At 40.9% G+C, this 15198-nt stretch overlaps 1 protein-coding gene across 1 annotated transcript in view; it reads left to right on the top strand.

Moving 5' to 3' along the window:
- The first annotated feature begins 359 nt into the window (after nt 1–359).
- Nucleotides 360–15198, top strand: part of ANOS1 (anosmin 1) — a 132182-nt gene continuing 117343 nt past the window's right edge. Inside the window, exon 1 of the mRNA XM_050333379.1 lies at nt 360–722. Within this exon, the coding sequence (XP_050189336.1) occupies nt 378–722 (345 nt within the window). The 5' untranslated portion in view covers nt 360–377. The remainder of the gene's footprint in view (nt 723–15198) is intronic.

Genomic DNA, 15198 nt, shown 5'->3' with positions numbered 1-15198 from the left:
CTCCCCGCCCTCTTTTTTTTTTTTTTTTTAAGAGAAGAAGTAAAAGGCACTAACTAGGCTGTAAGGACTGGTTACCTGCGGCCCCGGCACTCAGCGCTGTGCCAGCGAGGCGGGACCCCCACCCCGCCCGCCTGCGGGCAAGGACAGGGCGTGCGGCCCCTGGGGCTGCTCCCAGCTCCGCAGGTGGCGGCTCCGGCGGAGGGTCCGGGAGCCGGGGCGGCCCCGCCGACCTGCCCGCGGGCACAGGGCCCGCCCGCCCCGCCGCTGCCGCTCGGCGCAGCCAATGGCGCGGCCGCTGTCAGCATCGGCCCGCCCGCTGCCGCCGGGGGAGGGCTGTGGGCCGGGGAGGGAGGGAGGACGGGGGTGAGAGGAGTTGAATGATTGAACTTTCTTGTGTAGTTTCTGCGCGCGGAGGTGTCCGTCCCCGGCGCAGCCCGGCACCAGCCCGCCGAGCGGCAGCGAACTCACCCCGGCGCCTGCCGCCCCCCGCACCGCCCGGCCGCCCCTCTGCCCTCCTCTCCCGCAGAGCGATGGTGCGGAGGGCGCCCGGCGTGTCCCTCGCCCTGATCCTCTGGGTGACCGCCGCCTGCGGCAGCCCCGACGGACAGGGGGCCGCCGCCTCCGCCCGCAGGCAGGACGAGGTTTTCTCCACCGCCAGATGCACCTCCAGGTGCCTGAGCCTCCAGATCACCCGTATCTCCGCCTTCTTCAAGCATTTCCAGGTAGGGGCATGGCGCCGCGCAGGGGAGCCCCGTTGCCGCCGCCCGGAGGGTGAGGGTCCCCCGGCACCGGCGCAGGGTGGGGGCGGAAAGGACGGCCGGGGCCGGAGCGCCTCTTGGCAAACTTGGGGGGCCGCGCCCCCAGGGGATGGTGTGCGCGCTGGGGGAGCCGCCGGCGGCACCTGGAGTCGCCGAACAGGTGGGCACGGCCCCGCGGCAGCGCCGAGCGCCGCCGGTGCCGCGGTGGGTGTCCGTCGGGCTCGCCGCGGGCGGGCCGTGGGGTTCGGCGGGGACACCGCTGTGCCCTGGCTGCTCGCAGGTGCCCAGCGCTCTCGGCCGCTGCCCCTGGCAGGGCGGGACGGGCCCCAGGAGCTGCCTCCGGCGGTGTCCGAGGCGGTGGGGCGGGAGGGCGGCCGGAGCTCGGTGCTGCCGGGCCGGGGTGCGCTCGTCCTGCCGGGCTGCAGGCGGTGCGGCGGCGATCCCGCCGGGCTCCGCCTGCCTGCGGTGCGCCCGCGGGTGGTTCGCTTCTCCAGCCTGGTGGGAAAGTTTGAGCCTATTTTTAAGAGCGATAATCGGGAACGAGTAATACTTAGTTCTGACCTCCTGGGAGGTGAGGGTGGGAGTAACACTTTTCACTCTTTTTTTTTTTTAATTTCCTGGGACAGAGAGGCACATATCTGGCTAACGAGGGGGGAAAATAGGCATATAGTGGGAGGAAAAAAGGGGTTGAAGTGGTGGGAGACCTGAGTGGCATAAAATGAAATGCTGGAAGCAGTGCGGGAGCTGGTGCAAGAGCAGCGGGTGTCTGCCCGTCCTTTCCCCTTTTCCAGTCACACGCGCACCCTTCCCTTTTTCTTTCCCCACCTGTTCTACACTGCGCAAATATTAAACGGAGTCGACTTCATCTGAATGATGGAGCTGCAATTCAGAGCTGCAATTCCATCTGCCTGCCGAGCACCCGGGCCGCTTTGGGAAAGGGCTGGCCAGCTCGGTGGGAAGGGAGCTACCCTCACCGCTTGGAGTGGCAATCTCGGCGCCGCCCCGGGCACCCGGCGGGGAGCGCCGCTCACTCACCTCGGGCTTGCCGGGCGGTGAGAAACCGGGAGCACCCTGGCAAATGCTTTGGGTGGAGCAGTGTTCGGGACAAAGGTGTTGGCAGAAAAGGCAGGTTTGAGAGGTACTTAAGGATAGCCAGATTAAAAAAAAAAAAAGGTCAGTGTGAAAGGAAAGCTGAGTATGTGCGTTGCCACGGCAGAAGTGTTTGGATGCCTGCAGCCGGATTTGGGTTGAAGAGACCGCGGGTGCACCCCGAAGCGGGTGGGGAAGGGATTGCCCTGCCCTGCCCTGGCCGCCGCCCCGCGGGGCTCCGCCGAGGTCAGAGGCGGAGGAGCGCTCGCTGTCAGCGTGGTCCCTGTATCACGGGATGGTCTGAAAGGAGGGTACCCATTAAAATAGTTCATTATCCCAGAGAGGGATTAGTATTTTTTATTGCATTGTCAAGAAGTTGTAACTTACTTGTTTTACAGTTTCAGTGGCTAAAGAGACAGTTTAGATCAAGACAATTCATGGTGAAAGACTTTTGCGTGTGTGTGTGTGTTTTCTTGGCAAGATTTCTTTTTCGATGTAAAACTGCTGACAGAATGCACATTGCCAAACAATCGTGATTACATTTTAATTATCCAGGGTGAAATAAGCAGGGAATTACTCACTTAGGTCTTGAAACTGGTTTTTTGTAATCATTTGAGAATCTCAGACTTTTAACCTCAACCTGCTAAAGCTTAAGGTAATTTATATAAATCACCAAGGACTAAACTCCTGAAATGACTTTAATGTTTGGAAGATAAAGTGCTCTCATTTGTAAAAGTTAAGCTCTCCATTGTCTTTTAATGAGGGAAAGGAGGAGAGGTTTACAGTACATCATGCATCCAGTGTTTACACAGGAGACTGATAAGACACAGTGGACTGTAGGACATGCAGGTTTGAGCCCTATTATTCCATACTGGCTAAAGGATAAGATGTTCCTTTCATCCCTTTCTCTTCTCCTTCCTTCTAGCCACTCCCCTCCTCTTTTCATCTCAACTAGTAGCAATTTCTGGAGTTCTTTTTATTTCAGAGATGCCCACTTATCTTGTAATCTGATTCAACCTTTGAAGCAAACTAAACACAAGCTCGTCCCAGTTGGAGCAGGAACTCTAGTGTCTCCTAGTTATAGAAAGAATGGTAAGAAGACTAACCCACTGATTTCTCAACCCTGCTTTAGATACAACCTCAGCGATTGGCATCTATTACAGACCTCTTACGTATCTTCCTACTTAATGTGTGCAGCTTGATAAGTTAGTTAAGGCAGAGGAGCAGTTAGTCTTGCTTACAGGGTCAAAACCTGAGAGGGTGGTAGAACATGCCACAGGAATTAGGGGTGCTTACCAGTAAAACTGTCTGTGTTTGTGGTATGGAATCACAGGAGAGGCCACAGACACATGCTTACAAAGTGACTGAGTAGCTGAGGCTGGCCAGCACCTCCTGGCAAACTGTTCTAGCGTTTAATCACCCTCACAGTAAGAAAAATGTGTTTTCTTATGTTCAGATGGAGTGTCCTATGTTTCAGTTTTTGGCCATTGCCTCTTGTCCTGTTACTGAGCACTAACAGTGCTAGTTAGTGAGCACTAACAGACTAGTGAGAAGAGTCTGTCTCCATCTTCTTTACTCTCTCCAATCAGGTGCTTATAAACATTGATGAGAACCCCTTGAACCTTTTCTATTCAAGGCTAAACATTCCTGTCTTGTCGATATCACCTGGAGAGTCTTTCTGCTGTACCTTCTGCAACCGGACTTAGACGTCTATCTCGCATTGGCCTTTTTAGCAATCAGCGCACTTGTGGCAAGTGTGGGTAGAACCCTTCTCAAATCTTCATTCGCAAAGCCTAGCCATGAAACGTTCCCAGTTCTCGTAGCTTCTTCTCATGTGAGAGATACTACTTTCCCTTTGCTGGACTCCCTCTGCTAAGTCCACATCTCTCCATGTAACAGGTAGCCCAGCGCTGGACCTAGTACTCCAGATGTGAAGGAGTGACTAGAATAAAGAATAGGATTAGCTACATTTTAAAGGTATAACACCTGCTAAATATTGTTACTTCTTAATTAATTTTCACGATTTATGTTTTCTTACATGAGTTCATGTATGTCCATTTATGATTGTCAGTGCATTAAAAAAATGCTAATGCTAAGTCAAATCAGGGTTTTTTCCATATTTTTAGATATCAGTACATCTCATGTAGATTTGTTGTTTTGGTGGGTAATCTTCAGTAGTAAATCGAATCTTAGCAAATCCATTTCTTTATTCTTAAGGGGGAAGTACAGGTACGTTAGGATTTATACATGTAGTGTGATCCAGAATTGTGATTACTGCTTGAAGAGGCTCATGAGAGATTATTTAAACTCGTTAATAGGGGTACTATTTAGAAATATACCAGCAACACTCCGGATGAACCTGGTCACATAGGTGTTCTGTGTTAATTCCTAAGTTGACTTACTTTAATAGTGGATGAGTTGTAGTTGAAAATTTTGATACAGCATAGACATCCCTCAAGTGGTAAGCCAGTTTCATGATACATGGAAGGAAATTAGAGAGAAATTTCCCCTTGTAAATGTGATTTAGTGTAAATCTAATAGTAGTGTACTACGGATTGGTACTTAAGAATTAGTACTAAGCTAGATGAGCCAAGGCTAACTCAAAACTGTTTTTGAAAGTGTGGAGAAACATTGTTTTAATCTAATAGAACCTTATGAGGCATAATGTTTAGTAGCTGTGAGAGGAAAGAATAAGGTCTTAAAAGTTTGTTATATCGAGTGACTGATAACTATATGGTGCTAGGAGGTTGTTTTTACTGTTGTAGAAGGACTGTTACTTGTCAGGACAAGTTTTTGAGGGAAAACAGGCAGTTCTTCTAACTAAATAGTAAAAGGTTCTCAGACTGTATATCTGCAAGCAAATAGTGTGCAAGTGGTTACCTCTAGATAACCAATACCAGATTTCACCTACATGTCAGGCAGCTAGTTGTTTAAATGCCAGCACATCTTCAAATTGCTTGTAACTCCAAAGTGACTGCACCTGCAAAAATATGCAATAGGTTCCAGCTGGGAAGGTGGTAGGCCAGGGCGATAGTCTAGGGTGTATGTGTCTCTCTGTACTCTGCTGTAAAGAAGGTGGAGATCATGAAGAAACCATTTATTATAACTGTCTTGAATGATTCTGAAACCAAATTTGTTTTTCATGAAATCTTTTGAAAAGATACTTGGTACTTTCATAATGAGATGTAGTAGAATGTAGTGTGTTATTCCCAGAACATTTCAGTTCCAATGGACAGGCTGCTCAGATACTTGAGTTTGCTTAGATCTTTTGGGACATGTTGACAATCTTTTCTGTGTGTGAAGATATGTGCCATCTGCTCATGTTGCCATTTCAGTACTTGACTCCTTTCCAAAAATAGTCCTTGTATTAAATAATTCTGGCTTTCATCTGTCTTGTAAGGGACACTGCTGTTAATTTATTTCCATAGACAGATTTTAACATTTGTTATTACTTTATTTTCCTCACAACTTGTTAGAAGTCCCAGTCATTCTCCTGTCTTTACTGTTAATATGGTACATGATCTGGATAATTATTCTGGCATTTGATCTGCTCTTATTATTGAGATCTGCTGTTGTGAACAAGAGGTGCACGGATCTTATAGTAGGATCTTACATAAAAACTTTGAAGATGAAAGGTTTGTTCTGAATAATAATGGTTGCATCTAGTGGAAAGACCTGCATTATTCACCATACTGTGGGATTGAGCCACAGTTAGTCTTTGCTGTTGTAACCTGGTTTGGTATGAACCTCTCTGATTTCAGTGGGAGTTATATTAGATTTGTCATAACTAGAGTCAAATGTCTTTGGCATTGGTGATAGCTTGCATGGTTGATATAAGCATGGGGGTTACAAAGCTGGGTTGTTGTTTTCTAGCAGTTTTGATTATGCAGGTTTCGGATCTTAAACTTGTTTCGGATCTTAAACTTGCCTATTGCTTTCCCACATTAAAATGTCTGTCTGTGCCTCAAGTGTAAGTTTTAAATGCAAAGCAAATGAACTGTATGAAAACAGAAGTGAATGATTAACAATTGTATTGAACAATAAGAGTTGCCAAGATACTTTTCTCTCATTTTACTTGTGGGTGCTTACATATTAATAAAGAAAATCTTTATCCTGTCTTGCTTGTGTTCATAAAATTAAAACCTCTGTTAATGTGGTAAATGTACCTGATACCAGATGAAATAAATCCAACAGGAATGTTACTAATATGTTTTGAGACAGACATTTATGTATAGAAAATATTGGCAAAGCATAGTTTTAATGTCACAGGCATGTTAGAGAGAGGGAAGAGATGTTGCTTCTGAAAAGCATTAGTAAACTTTTGAAAGAAAAACACTTGGAGTACTAAAATGTAAATCCTTTTTCCATTGGAAGATGATATTCACATACTGCAGAGCGAAAGGTTTTAAAGATAAGCAGTGTTCATATTAAAACATTACTAGTTGTCTGCATATGGGTTGTCTATGTAATTAACTAGTGCTCTGAACTGTATTTAAATGTATTTGGTTTAGAAAGAGTCTTGTAAATTTAAAAAAACCAACCAAACAATACATTTCTGAGATAGCTTGAAAAACAGACTGATTTTCCAGATGCTCAACCTTTGTCATTTTGCAAAGGGCAAACTTCTTAAGACTGAGCGCTGAATTTGTGTGTGTCTACAAAAGGAGATTGAATAGCCAATAGAGATGTAAACCAGCTTGTGAATTAACAATGTGAATTTTTGCTTTCCCAGATTATCTGTGTTTGATTACATAGACAACTTCTGTAAACAGAAAAAGAAAATGCTGTACTTTAGTATCCATATTTTTAAAGATTGAAAATAGTATTAATGACTAAGTATCAGGAACATCACACAGAAGACAGACACATTAGTACTGATATTTAGTAGTTAGTACCTAGCAAGTGTTAACCCTGAACCAAAAAAAGCACTTGTCTAGGAGTTTACACCAAGAATCTTCATTTTTTGACCTTTCCCACAGCTGAGCCTTATAAGGCCTTATATTTCAAAAACCTTTGAAGTCCATGAAAAGCCTTCTGTTGATTTCAGCTGGATCAGGTCCATACAGCCTTTGTCAACAAAGTAGAGTGCTGTGAACTTGGTATTCCAACTCTAGTTGTATCCCTTTTTTAGTCTTTTAATGACCAAGACATCACAGGACACAAAGGTGAAGAACTCGGGATGTTGAAAGGTAAGTGGACTCTTTAAACTTGAAAGTAGAGTACTGTTCCTTTCATCTCTGATTAAAAAAAAAAATCACACATTCAATTTCTTCCAGTGAAAAGAATATCAAATATTTCCAGATTTGGGGAAGAACATCAGTCCAAACTTTTTATCAAATTTGCTTTATCTTCTGTGAATCATGTTTTCACCTCTATGTCTCTCTAGACTGTCAAAGAGGTATGACATCAAAGTTATATACAAATATAATACAGGAAAATACATTTTCACCATGAGAAAGTTCCCCTGTGACTTATTATATCTTTAAGTTAAGGACACTGCATGTTTTGCTTTGGTTTTTCTTGGTCTGTATGTTACAATAAATTGTCCTTTAAAAAAGAAGAGACTTGTCTCAAATTTGCAAAAGGTATGACTGTCCTAGTAAGTAGATGAGATTCCTGAAGAAGGCACGGCTCTGGAACTTGCAGGAGAAGCAAAAGAAGAGACACAGAGTTTCAGAAGGGAGAAAACTGGAGATAGGTGACCTCCCACAAGCTCACAATGCTGCAAAGTGAAATTATCTAGGAGAAGAGGGCACTGTAAAATTTACTGTGACACAATTAATTGAAATTAGGGCTGGAAACAGAGAACAGACACAAAAGGGTAGGGAGAGTTGTTTGTAAATGTTTTTTTGTGAATGTTTTTTATTTCCATTCTTTGTCAGCTGCTTGGAGTTTTATTTTGTTTAAAAAGGTCAAATTTTCCTGTTTGTAGTTTTGTAAAAATGTTTTGAAAATCCTTTTCTTACAGGTAAAACCTCCAAGAAAATTCACCACAGAATTCTAAGTAATTTGTGGTACTGTCATGTATACCAGTGCAGGCCCATAAATATTAAATCTGTTCTAGATCAGGGGTGCTCAAGTGTGGAGCCTGTCCAAGTAAAGCTGCTGACCTGTGACTGGCTTCTTTTCAGCTTGTTTTCATTCATTTCTTTCCTAAAAGTAACTTGGGAGTCTGAAGGCAGTTTATGGACTTAGTATGTCCTGGTGATGGCAGGTTGTTCCTCATTTCTATCTTTTCCTTTAACCACATTGATGGATTGTGAAAAAGAGGGACAAAGAAACAGGCTACTTTGGCTTTCTGAATGATTCCTTTTCTCCAAACATTTTTAACTTACTCTCTTGAGAGTTTTCAACCAGAAATATTTTCTGGTGATGGCTGCCTGCTCTCTTGAGTCCATGTTGTGATTTACTTACATGTATTCTGAAATAAGTAGTAATCCCGATTCTTTGGAAAAAGCTTTGAATCTTCTCATACATGTGTTCTGTGTGTTTTCAGAAGTGCTGGGTATACTGTATTGCACATATATGGTAAAGTTTGATCATATGATGAGACAAAAGCTGTACATATGTTTTATTCCCATACAGTAGAAAAAGGAAGTGGCCTCCCCAGGCAGTGTGTTGGACATCGTCTACTACAAAAATGTCTTTTAAGTCAGAAATAAGACAAACTGCTGCCACTGTAATTTCTCAGGTGGTCACAACTGAAACTGCAAACCTAGCCAAGGTACTGAAGACTTTGTTTTCTCTGCCTGTGAGGGTTGCAATCCAGCTGTCATGGATCCTATTATAAGATAATATGAGGGAAATAGGATTGCTTCAGAGCAAATGTCTTCTGTCCATGGAGCCAGAAATTGGGGTTGATGGTGAAGATTGGATGAGAGTAATGTACTCTATTCATCCAATGCAAACATACTTCAACCTTTTTTTGCCATTCTTATGAGAATTTATAAACATAAATCTGTTTTTCTTTTTTTAATGGATTACTCTTTAGGGAAGTTATATTCACATTAATTTATATTTTAAAAAAAGAGATGTGATCACAGCTCATGTACATGAACATGATTTCTCATCTAATAATTTACTCCATGAATGTAGGGACTATACATCATTTGTATTTAACTTCTAATGCTTTTTAACTGTTAGTGACTGGAACATTCCAGTCAAGCCTCAGGGCATTTTTGGACCTAGACACTATAAATTCATTTTCTAACCTCCCTTGCTGCAAGATTTTGGGTTTTCTTTGAATTTAATACATGGCTGAAAATGAGGCAGCAAAAAATGAGGAAGGGGTGATAAAAATTTGGTATTAGTAGTAGTGTTAGTGTAACTGTCATCATCATCATTGTCATTATATTTCTGTCCTAATACAGTGACTACTTGTCATTTTTTTTCCAGAATTTGAATCTCTACATAGAAACTATTTCAATAGGGTGGCTTTTTTTTTTAGGTGATGGTTATAGCTCATTTTGAAAACAATGAAATCATATTACTGTGTAACCACAACTAGACAATAATGAATCACATCATTACCTGCCCCCATTTTTCTTGGTCACAAAGAGTGACATTTGATTCCTATCTAGCAGTTTTGGGAAGGGCTAAGGGAGCTTGAGGCTTTCTTCTGTTTTCAGATTTCTTTCTATGCAACTATGAACTGAGATCTGGGATTAGACGAATTGACCCAAAGAGGTAAAAATGATCCAATTAATAAAGTGCGTGTCACTTCATATAGTACTGAGTAGCAGCTATAGGACATGTTTGTCAGAATAAATAAGGAAAGAAGATGTAGATTTTTGCAGCTAGCGGCTATTGTTGAATTTTTTCTTTGAGTTTAAAAATTGAATAAACAATGGGAGAGGCAGTAAGCTTTTGGTTTCTATCTAGTGGATCTTCACTGACCAAGTGGAGTAGGAATGCCTTCAACGCTGCACATGCAGCATATTAATTCATCTTGTAAAAGATTTAGTTTATTCAGAGAATCACACAAGTAGGCATTTGAGCAGTGGGCAGCAGAAAAGCTGTAATTACAGCGGCAGTAAATGTGCAACAGCAAACAATAATTATTTCAAGACTTCTTCCACTAATCAAAACTGTCCTTAAGTAGAAAAGAAGAGCAGCAATGTGGACTAAACTTGAAAGTTAAACCTAACCTGAGCCATTTTCCAAACTGTAGAAAAGAGTGAACATTTAGAGTTTCCAAAAGAATACACTGACTGCCTTTGTTTTGGAGTAGAATACATGACTCAGGTAGTTATAAAGACTGAAGAGATCTGACACATTAATGTAGTGTAAGCTCATGTTGTTTTCTTTAGCTGGAGACCCTTCAAACTTCTGACTGATATTTGCTGATTCTTCCATTTATATAATTAGTAGTTTGACATGATTTTTCTGGAGCTTTCATTACTGACCTGAATCTTACATTACTATCAAGTGTAGGGATATATCCAGTGATTTAAATGGAAATAAGCTTAGGCCAGTGAAAATATACTGTAAATGTCTGTTCAGAGTTTATAGATAAACCTGAGAAAACTCCCAGTATTCTGCTTAAAATTAACTTGAATTTGTTAAATATGATCTTACTGTATCATGACATCTTCCTTTACAATTCAGAGTGGTAGTAAATGGTACTATGCTTTAGGACAAAGTAAAACTGCATTGCAGTTATTTGTCAGATGTAAAGCACCTTGACTTCAAATTAAGATATTTTTAGAAGAGATTCTTTCAGATATTAAGGAAGGTAGAAGCAATTTTTGATGTAATCAGAGCTAGGTGCCACTGAAGACAGTAAACAAATATTTTTTTAGAAAGAAATATTGACCAGTTACTGATTGTTACTCCTTGTATCCAGGTGCCCTCAGGGATTCCAAAGCATCTCTGTAAGTTTCATCAACAGGCATGGCTTATCCTCTTAATAACAGGAGCAGATGTAAAATTTTCATGCCTCTAAGATACTTACTCATACCTAGTAGAACCATCTGGTACAGATCGAGCCTCAGTCAAGTTGTTCTCACCCATGAACTTCCTACTGAGAAAGCAAATCGAGCAGAGCTCCTCAGTCCAAGGAAAAAGAAACTTGAATATTATCAATATACTTGTAGTACCGAATATTATCAATATACTTGTAGTACCACAGCCCCCTTCACTGTGTTTCTTAATTGCTTTACACAGGTGAGAATGCTAGTAAAATGGAAGGAAACATTATGATTGGAATAGAATACCTGGACCATACCATAAGTATCTGACACTTTCCAAAGATGAAACAACTAAAATATTTGTCAGTTCTGCAAAAAAGGATGATTTGAGAAAAAGTAGTGCCTGCTGATAGTACAAGTTATTGACAACCACCGTTGTCCATATTTTATAAGCTTAAGGATATATATTATTATGGGGGTTTTTTTGGTGGCTGTTGATTTTAGATTAAAGATATAAAAGCAAATGCTGGGCTTCAGAACCAGCAGATACTTGATCAGAACCAGTTTGATACTTGCAATAGAACTCTGAAATTTCCTATCCAATCGTTTGCATTAACTGGAGGCATTAAAATACTGTGGCATAGGTAGGGACTTAAGCTGAACTTTGACATCTCTCAGTTACAAACCTTTCAGTTACTTCAGTAGAGATTAACCTCATTTATGTTTTACTTCTTTCACCTGATGCCAGAAAGTTCTGAAACATGATGGACCTGTCAGCAAATGATTGCTCTGCATAACAACTATATTTCTGGTAACCAGATGTGCTAATGACAAATGCTTCAGTACTGCCTTGAAGAGAGGATAATTTTCTTTTTATGTTATGTTTTCATTAGCTAGTTATCAGGCTGTATTCTAAAAACTTGGTGTATGAAGTGCTTTTATGTTTGTGGGAAATTTTATGGCAATGTGATGAGGCAACATAAATCTCCCACTGAAGATTGTCACTGTAGAAAGATACAGTTAATATCCTTGTAGTTTGAATTGTATGAGTAGTTTCAGGATATCTTTCTCAACAGAATTTAATGTTGGTTTGTTCTCTTGTTCATCTGTCCTTTCACAGTCTTAGGTAGGTTGCAAGGTGGTCTAGAAGACTGGACTGCAGCAATTGTCCTGTGTAATAAACATTTCTTGTGGCATGCAGCTTTTAACAAACTATAAAAAGCCCCTAAAAATGGCAAGAATCTATGGTAACCTGCATTAAAAGGATGGTTCTCTGACAAGAGTAGACTGTCAGCATTGCAAGGCCAAAGGATCCCAGCTAGGATCAAGTTAGCAGGTGTGTTAAATTTCAAGTGGAAAGGGAAAGACTCACCCACTCTTCTATGTGCTCCTTCACTTGATGCCTGTTTTTCATCCATTGTCAACACAATGTCATTGCAACATTTGCTGTTGTGGGAGCTATTACCATTGCTTAGAATAGGATAGGAATAAAGATGTGGTCTACAGTCAAATGTGAGCAGGGTTTACAGGTCTGGGAGCTGTGGAAGGAGAGCAGTACTGAACTGGTCTGGAGAAGGGCATCTTAACCTCCTCTTGTTACATGATACAGTTAGGAGGAGGACATTGATTAAATGATGTGATATGTGATATCTGAGCAGTATGCAATTGGCATCCACTAATCTTTATTGTAGGCTTAATGTGGCAATCCTGTGTGTTGACTTTCTGCAAAAGTGAGAGCTGGTTTGGGAAGAGAAAGGCCAAGGACCAAAACAAGAGGAGCAAAGGAGAGAAGAGTGTTGACTTGCATGATGTGATTTGTTGTTGGGTTGTGCTTTAGAGATGAAAGAATAAAGTCGTGGGCTTATTAAACTGCACCCATTACATCTTGTCTGTGTCTCTGCAATGTATACAATGAAGGCATATGTATGGGAAGACTTATAATTAAAATATGTCTGGGAAATAAGACTTCTTCCTGAAATGCTGCCTGTTGTGGTGAAAGACTGTTTTGTGTGGCTGACATATGCTTCTTTGAATTAGTGCTTTCTGAGTGTATGCTAACAATATTGTGTTGGTTTATGTTCAGATTGCAGATAGGCTGTTCTGTTTGAGTCCAAGGGTCATTTTTATTTGAAAAGTTCTTTAATTCCTGAATCACCACAGAACCCTTCTGCAAATGTTTCTAGGAAAAGAAACCTCCCAGGTCTGGTGAGGTGTTCTTTACTGACTGAGCAGGTCTTCTATAGCAAATGGGGAAAAAAAAAAATCTCCAAAGACTGTTTATGCAACTGTTAGAGCTGCAAGAATTGTGTTAATTTTTACAGTAGTTACTTTTGAGAGCTTTGTTATGAACTTCAATAGTTCCTCCAAAAGATGATTTTTATATAGAAAAAAATATTATAAATATTAAAGAGTCTGTGAAACTATAAATGATTGTAGTAAAACTTTAGACTGCGTATTTCATCTGTAGGATCATTGTTTGTGCAGCATTTTTACTGCTAAGGTTATACTTTACTACATGCTTTAAATATATTAAAATAACTTTGACAATGAAACAGTATTTGTATTGGCAGTGATCTTTTTTGAACTTATTGCTTTGCACAGATCAAAGAGGAGAAATTTTATAGTAATACATGAAGACAATTGAAATAAGGAGATATTTTTCACAAATATTTTCTGTTGAAAAAGGTGCTGCATGGAATTTATTCATTCATTTGTTTGTTTTCCTTTAAAAGGGAAATGTATGTATCCATCAGCTTGTGGTAGATATGGCTGCTACTATGGCTTGAAATATTTAGTACCTTGTAAACTAGTAACACACGCCAAAGAGAATGGAAATGAGTTCCTGAAATTTATCATGTGAATTTCATGCAGTTGTATTGGAAATAGGTAGTATGTTAAACATAAGCATGTGAGCGTAACATTTGATGGTGCCTGATACTGAGTCATAGTAACTTGGGTGATGAAGAGCTGCTAAGTTTGAAGGAGGGGGCGTGCATGCATACTCTTGCCAAAGATACAAATGTAGTATATAATGGTGTCCCTCTCATGCATACCAGAACAGAATAGGAGAAAATACAGTAAAACTGCACATGACCACTATGTAGCACAGAGCATTTAGCAGTTTTGTAATCAGGAATTACTCCATGACAATGCAACCTGCATGGAATATCTGAATATTCCATGCTCATGTTTATAGTTAGACTATTTATAATGGACATTCTTGATGATCTAGAAACCTATGATTATTTTTTGTTTTGTGTGTGTGTGGTTAGCTTCTTAAGAATGTGAAACAGCAGAACCCTAAGCATTTTGAAAGTCCAGTAAGGAACACTACCCTGAATGGCCCTGGAACAGTGTGGGTTTTGTGGAAAATCTAGCCTAGTAGGAAGCACTGAATTACCACTCTTGCGTCTTTGGGAGATGTTAGAAGTGTCTGAGGTGCATCTACACATTAGTATTTTGTTGTGGATCAGAGTTTGCTTTTGGAATGAGTCTCTTTTGTTTCACATCATGGACCAGTCAAAGAGTTCATGCAGTGGATTTCTTCTGGATTAACATAACTGGGAGAGATGATGCAGGGTGACCTAATGTGCTTTAGTCGGCATTGTGTCCATGGGACCAGACTAGAACTAGCTGAAGGGAAAGGGGAAGTTGGAATATGTGTAGTGCAGGCATCAAATCCATCAACACCAAGTTTTTTTGCTCAACAGATGTGTTTCTGTGTTTCACACGACTTTCTAGTGTGGAGATGATCTGGGGTGTTTGTAGTTGATTCTGGAAGGATCTTTTGGTAGGCAGTGCAGGCAAATGCAGCCTGTGGTAAGCATACCACTTCACATGCTGTTGGGAGTCAACCAATAATCTTATAATTATACAGAATAGTAATACGAGCTATAATTTTCAGTTACGGAGTCAAATCAGCATTAAGAGCAGCATGTGCACATTTCTGAAACATTGAATACTACTGTATTTTGTAACCATTTCTGTTTTTTCAAATATACTAAAGTAGGTCATGTATGTCTACATTTATATTGCATTTTGCATAAGTAAGCATTACATTTTAAGAATGCATTTAGTTCTTTTTGGTGTAATTTCCCAATGGGCTACACTTCTGTCACATCCTTGAGTTGGCATATGCTTGTATTGTCTCATTATTTCATATGTATAGAAAATCTACTTTATGACATGACAGAAAAGGCACATTAACTTTTCGGAAGGGTGGGAATTTTGAAATAAGGCATACAGCAAATAGTCAACAAGCTATCTTTTGCTTACCATGTTAGTGCTAATAGATTAGTTTCTGTTCACTTCAACTGGATTACTTAATCCCAAGAAATGTGTGCAGAATTTGGCCCAAATATATCTTAATGTGAGATTCAATATATAACTTTAATATCTTCAAGTTAATGTCAGTGTATTTAATTCCTCCTATTGCACGGTGA

This window comes from Myiozetetes cayanensis, unplaced genomic scaffold (genome assembly GCF_022539395.1).
Source record: "Myiozetetes cayanensis isolate MyiCay16 unplaced genomic scaffold, myiCay2020 scf5-8, whole genome shotgun sequence".
NCBI lineage: Eukaryota > Metazoa > Chordata > Aves > Passeriformes > Tyrannidae > Myiozetetes > Myiozetetes cayanensis.
This window is presented reverse-complemented; position numbering and strand designations above follow the sequence as displayed.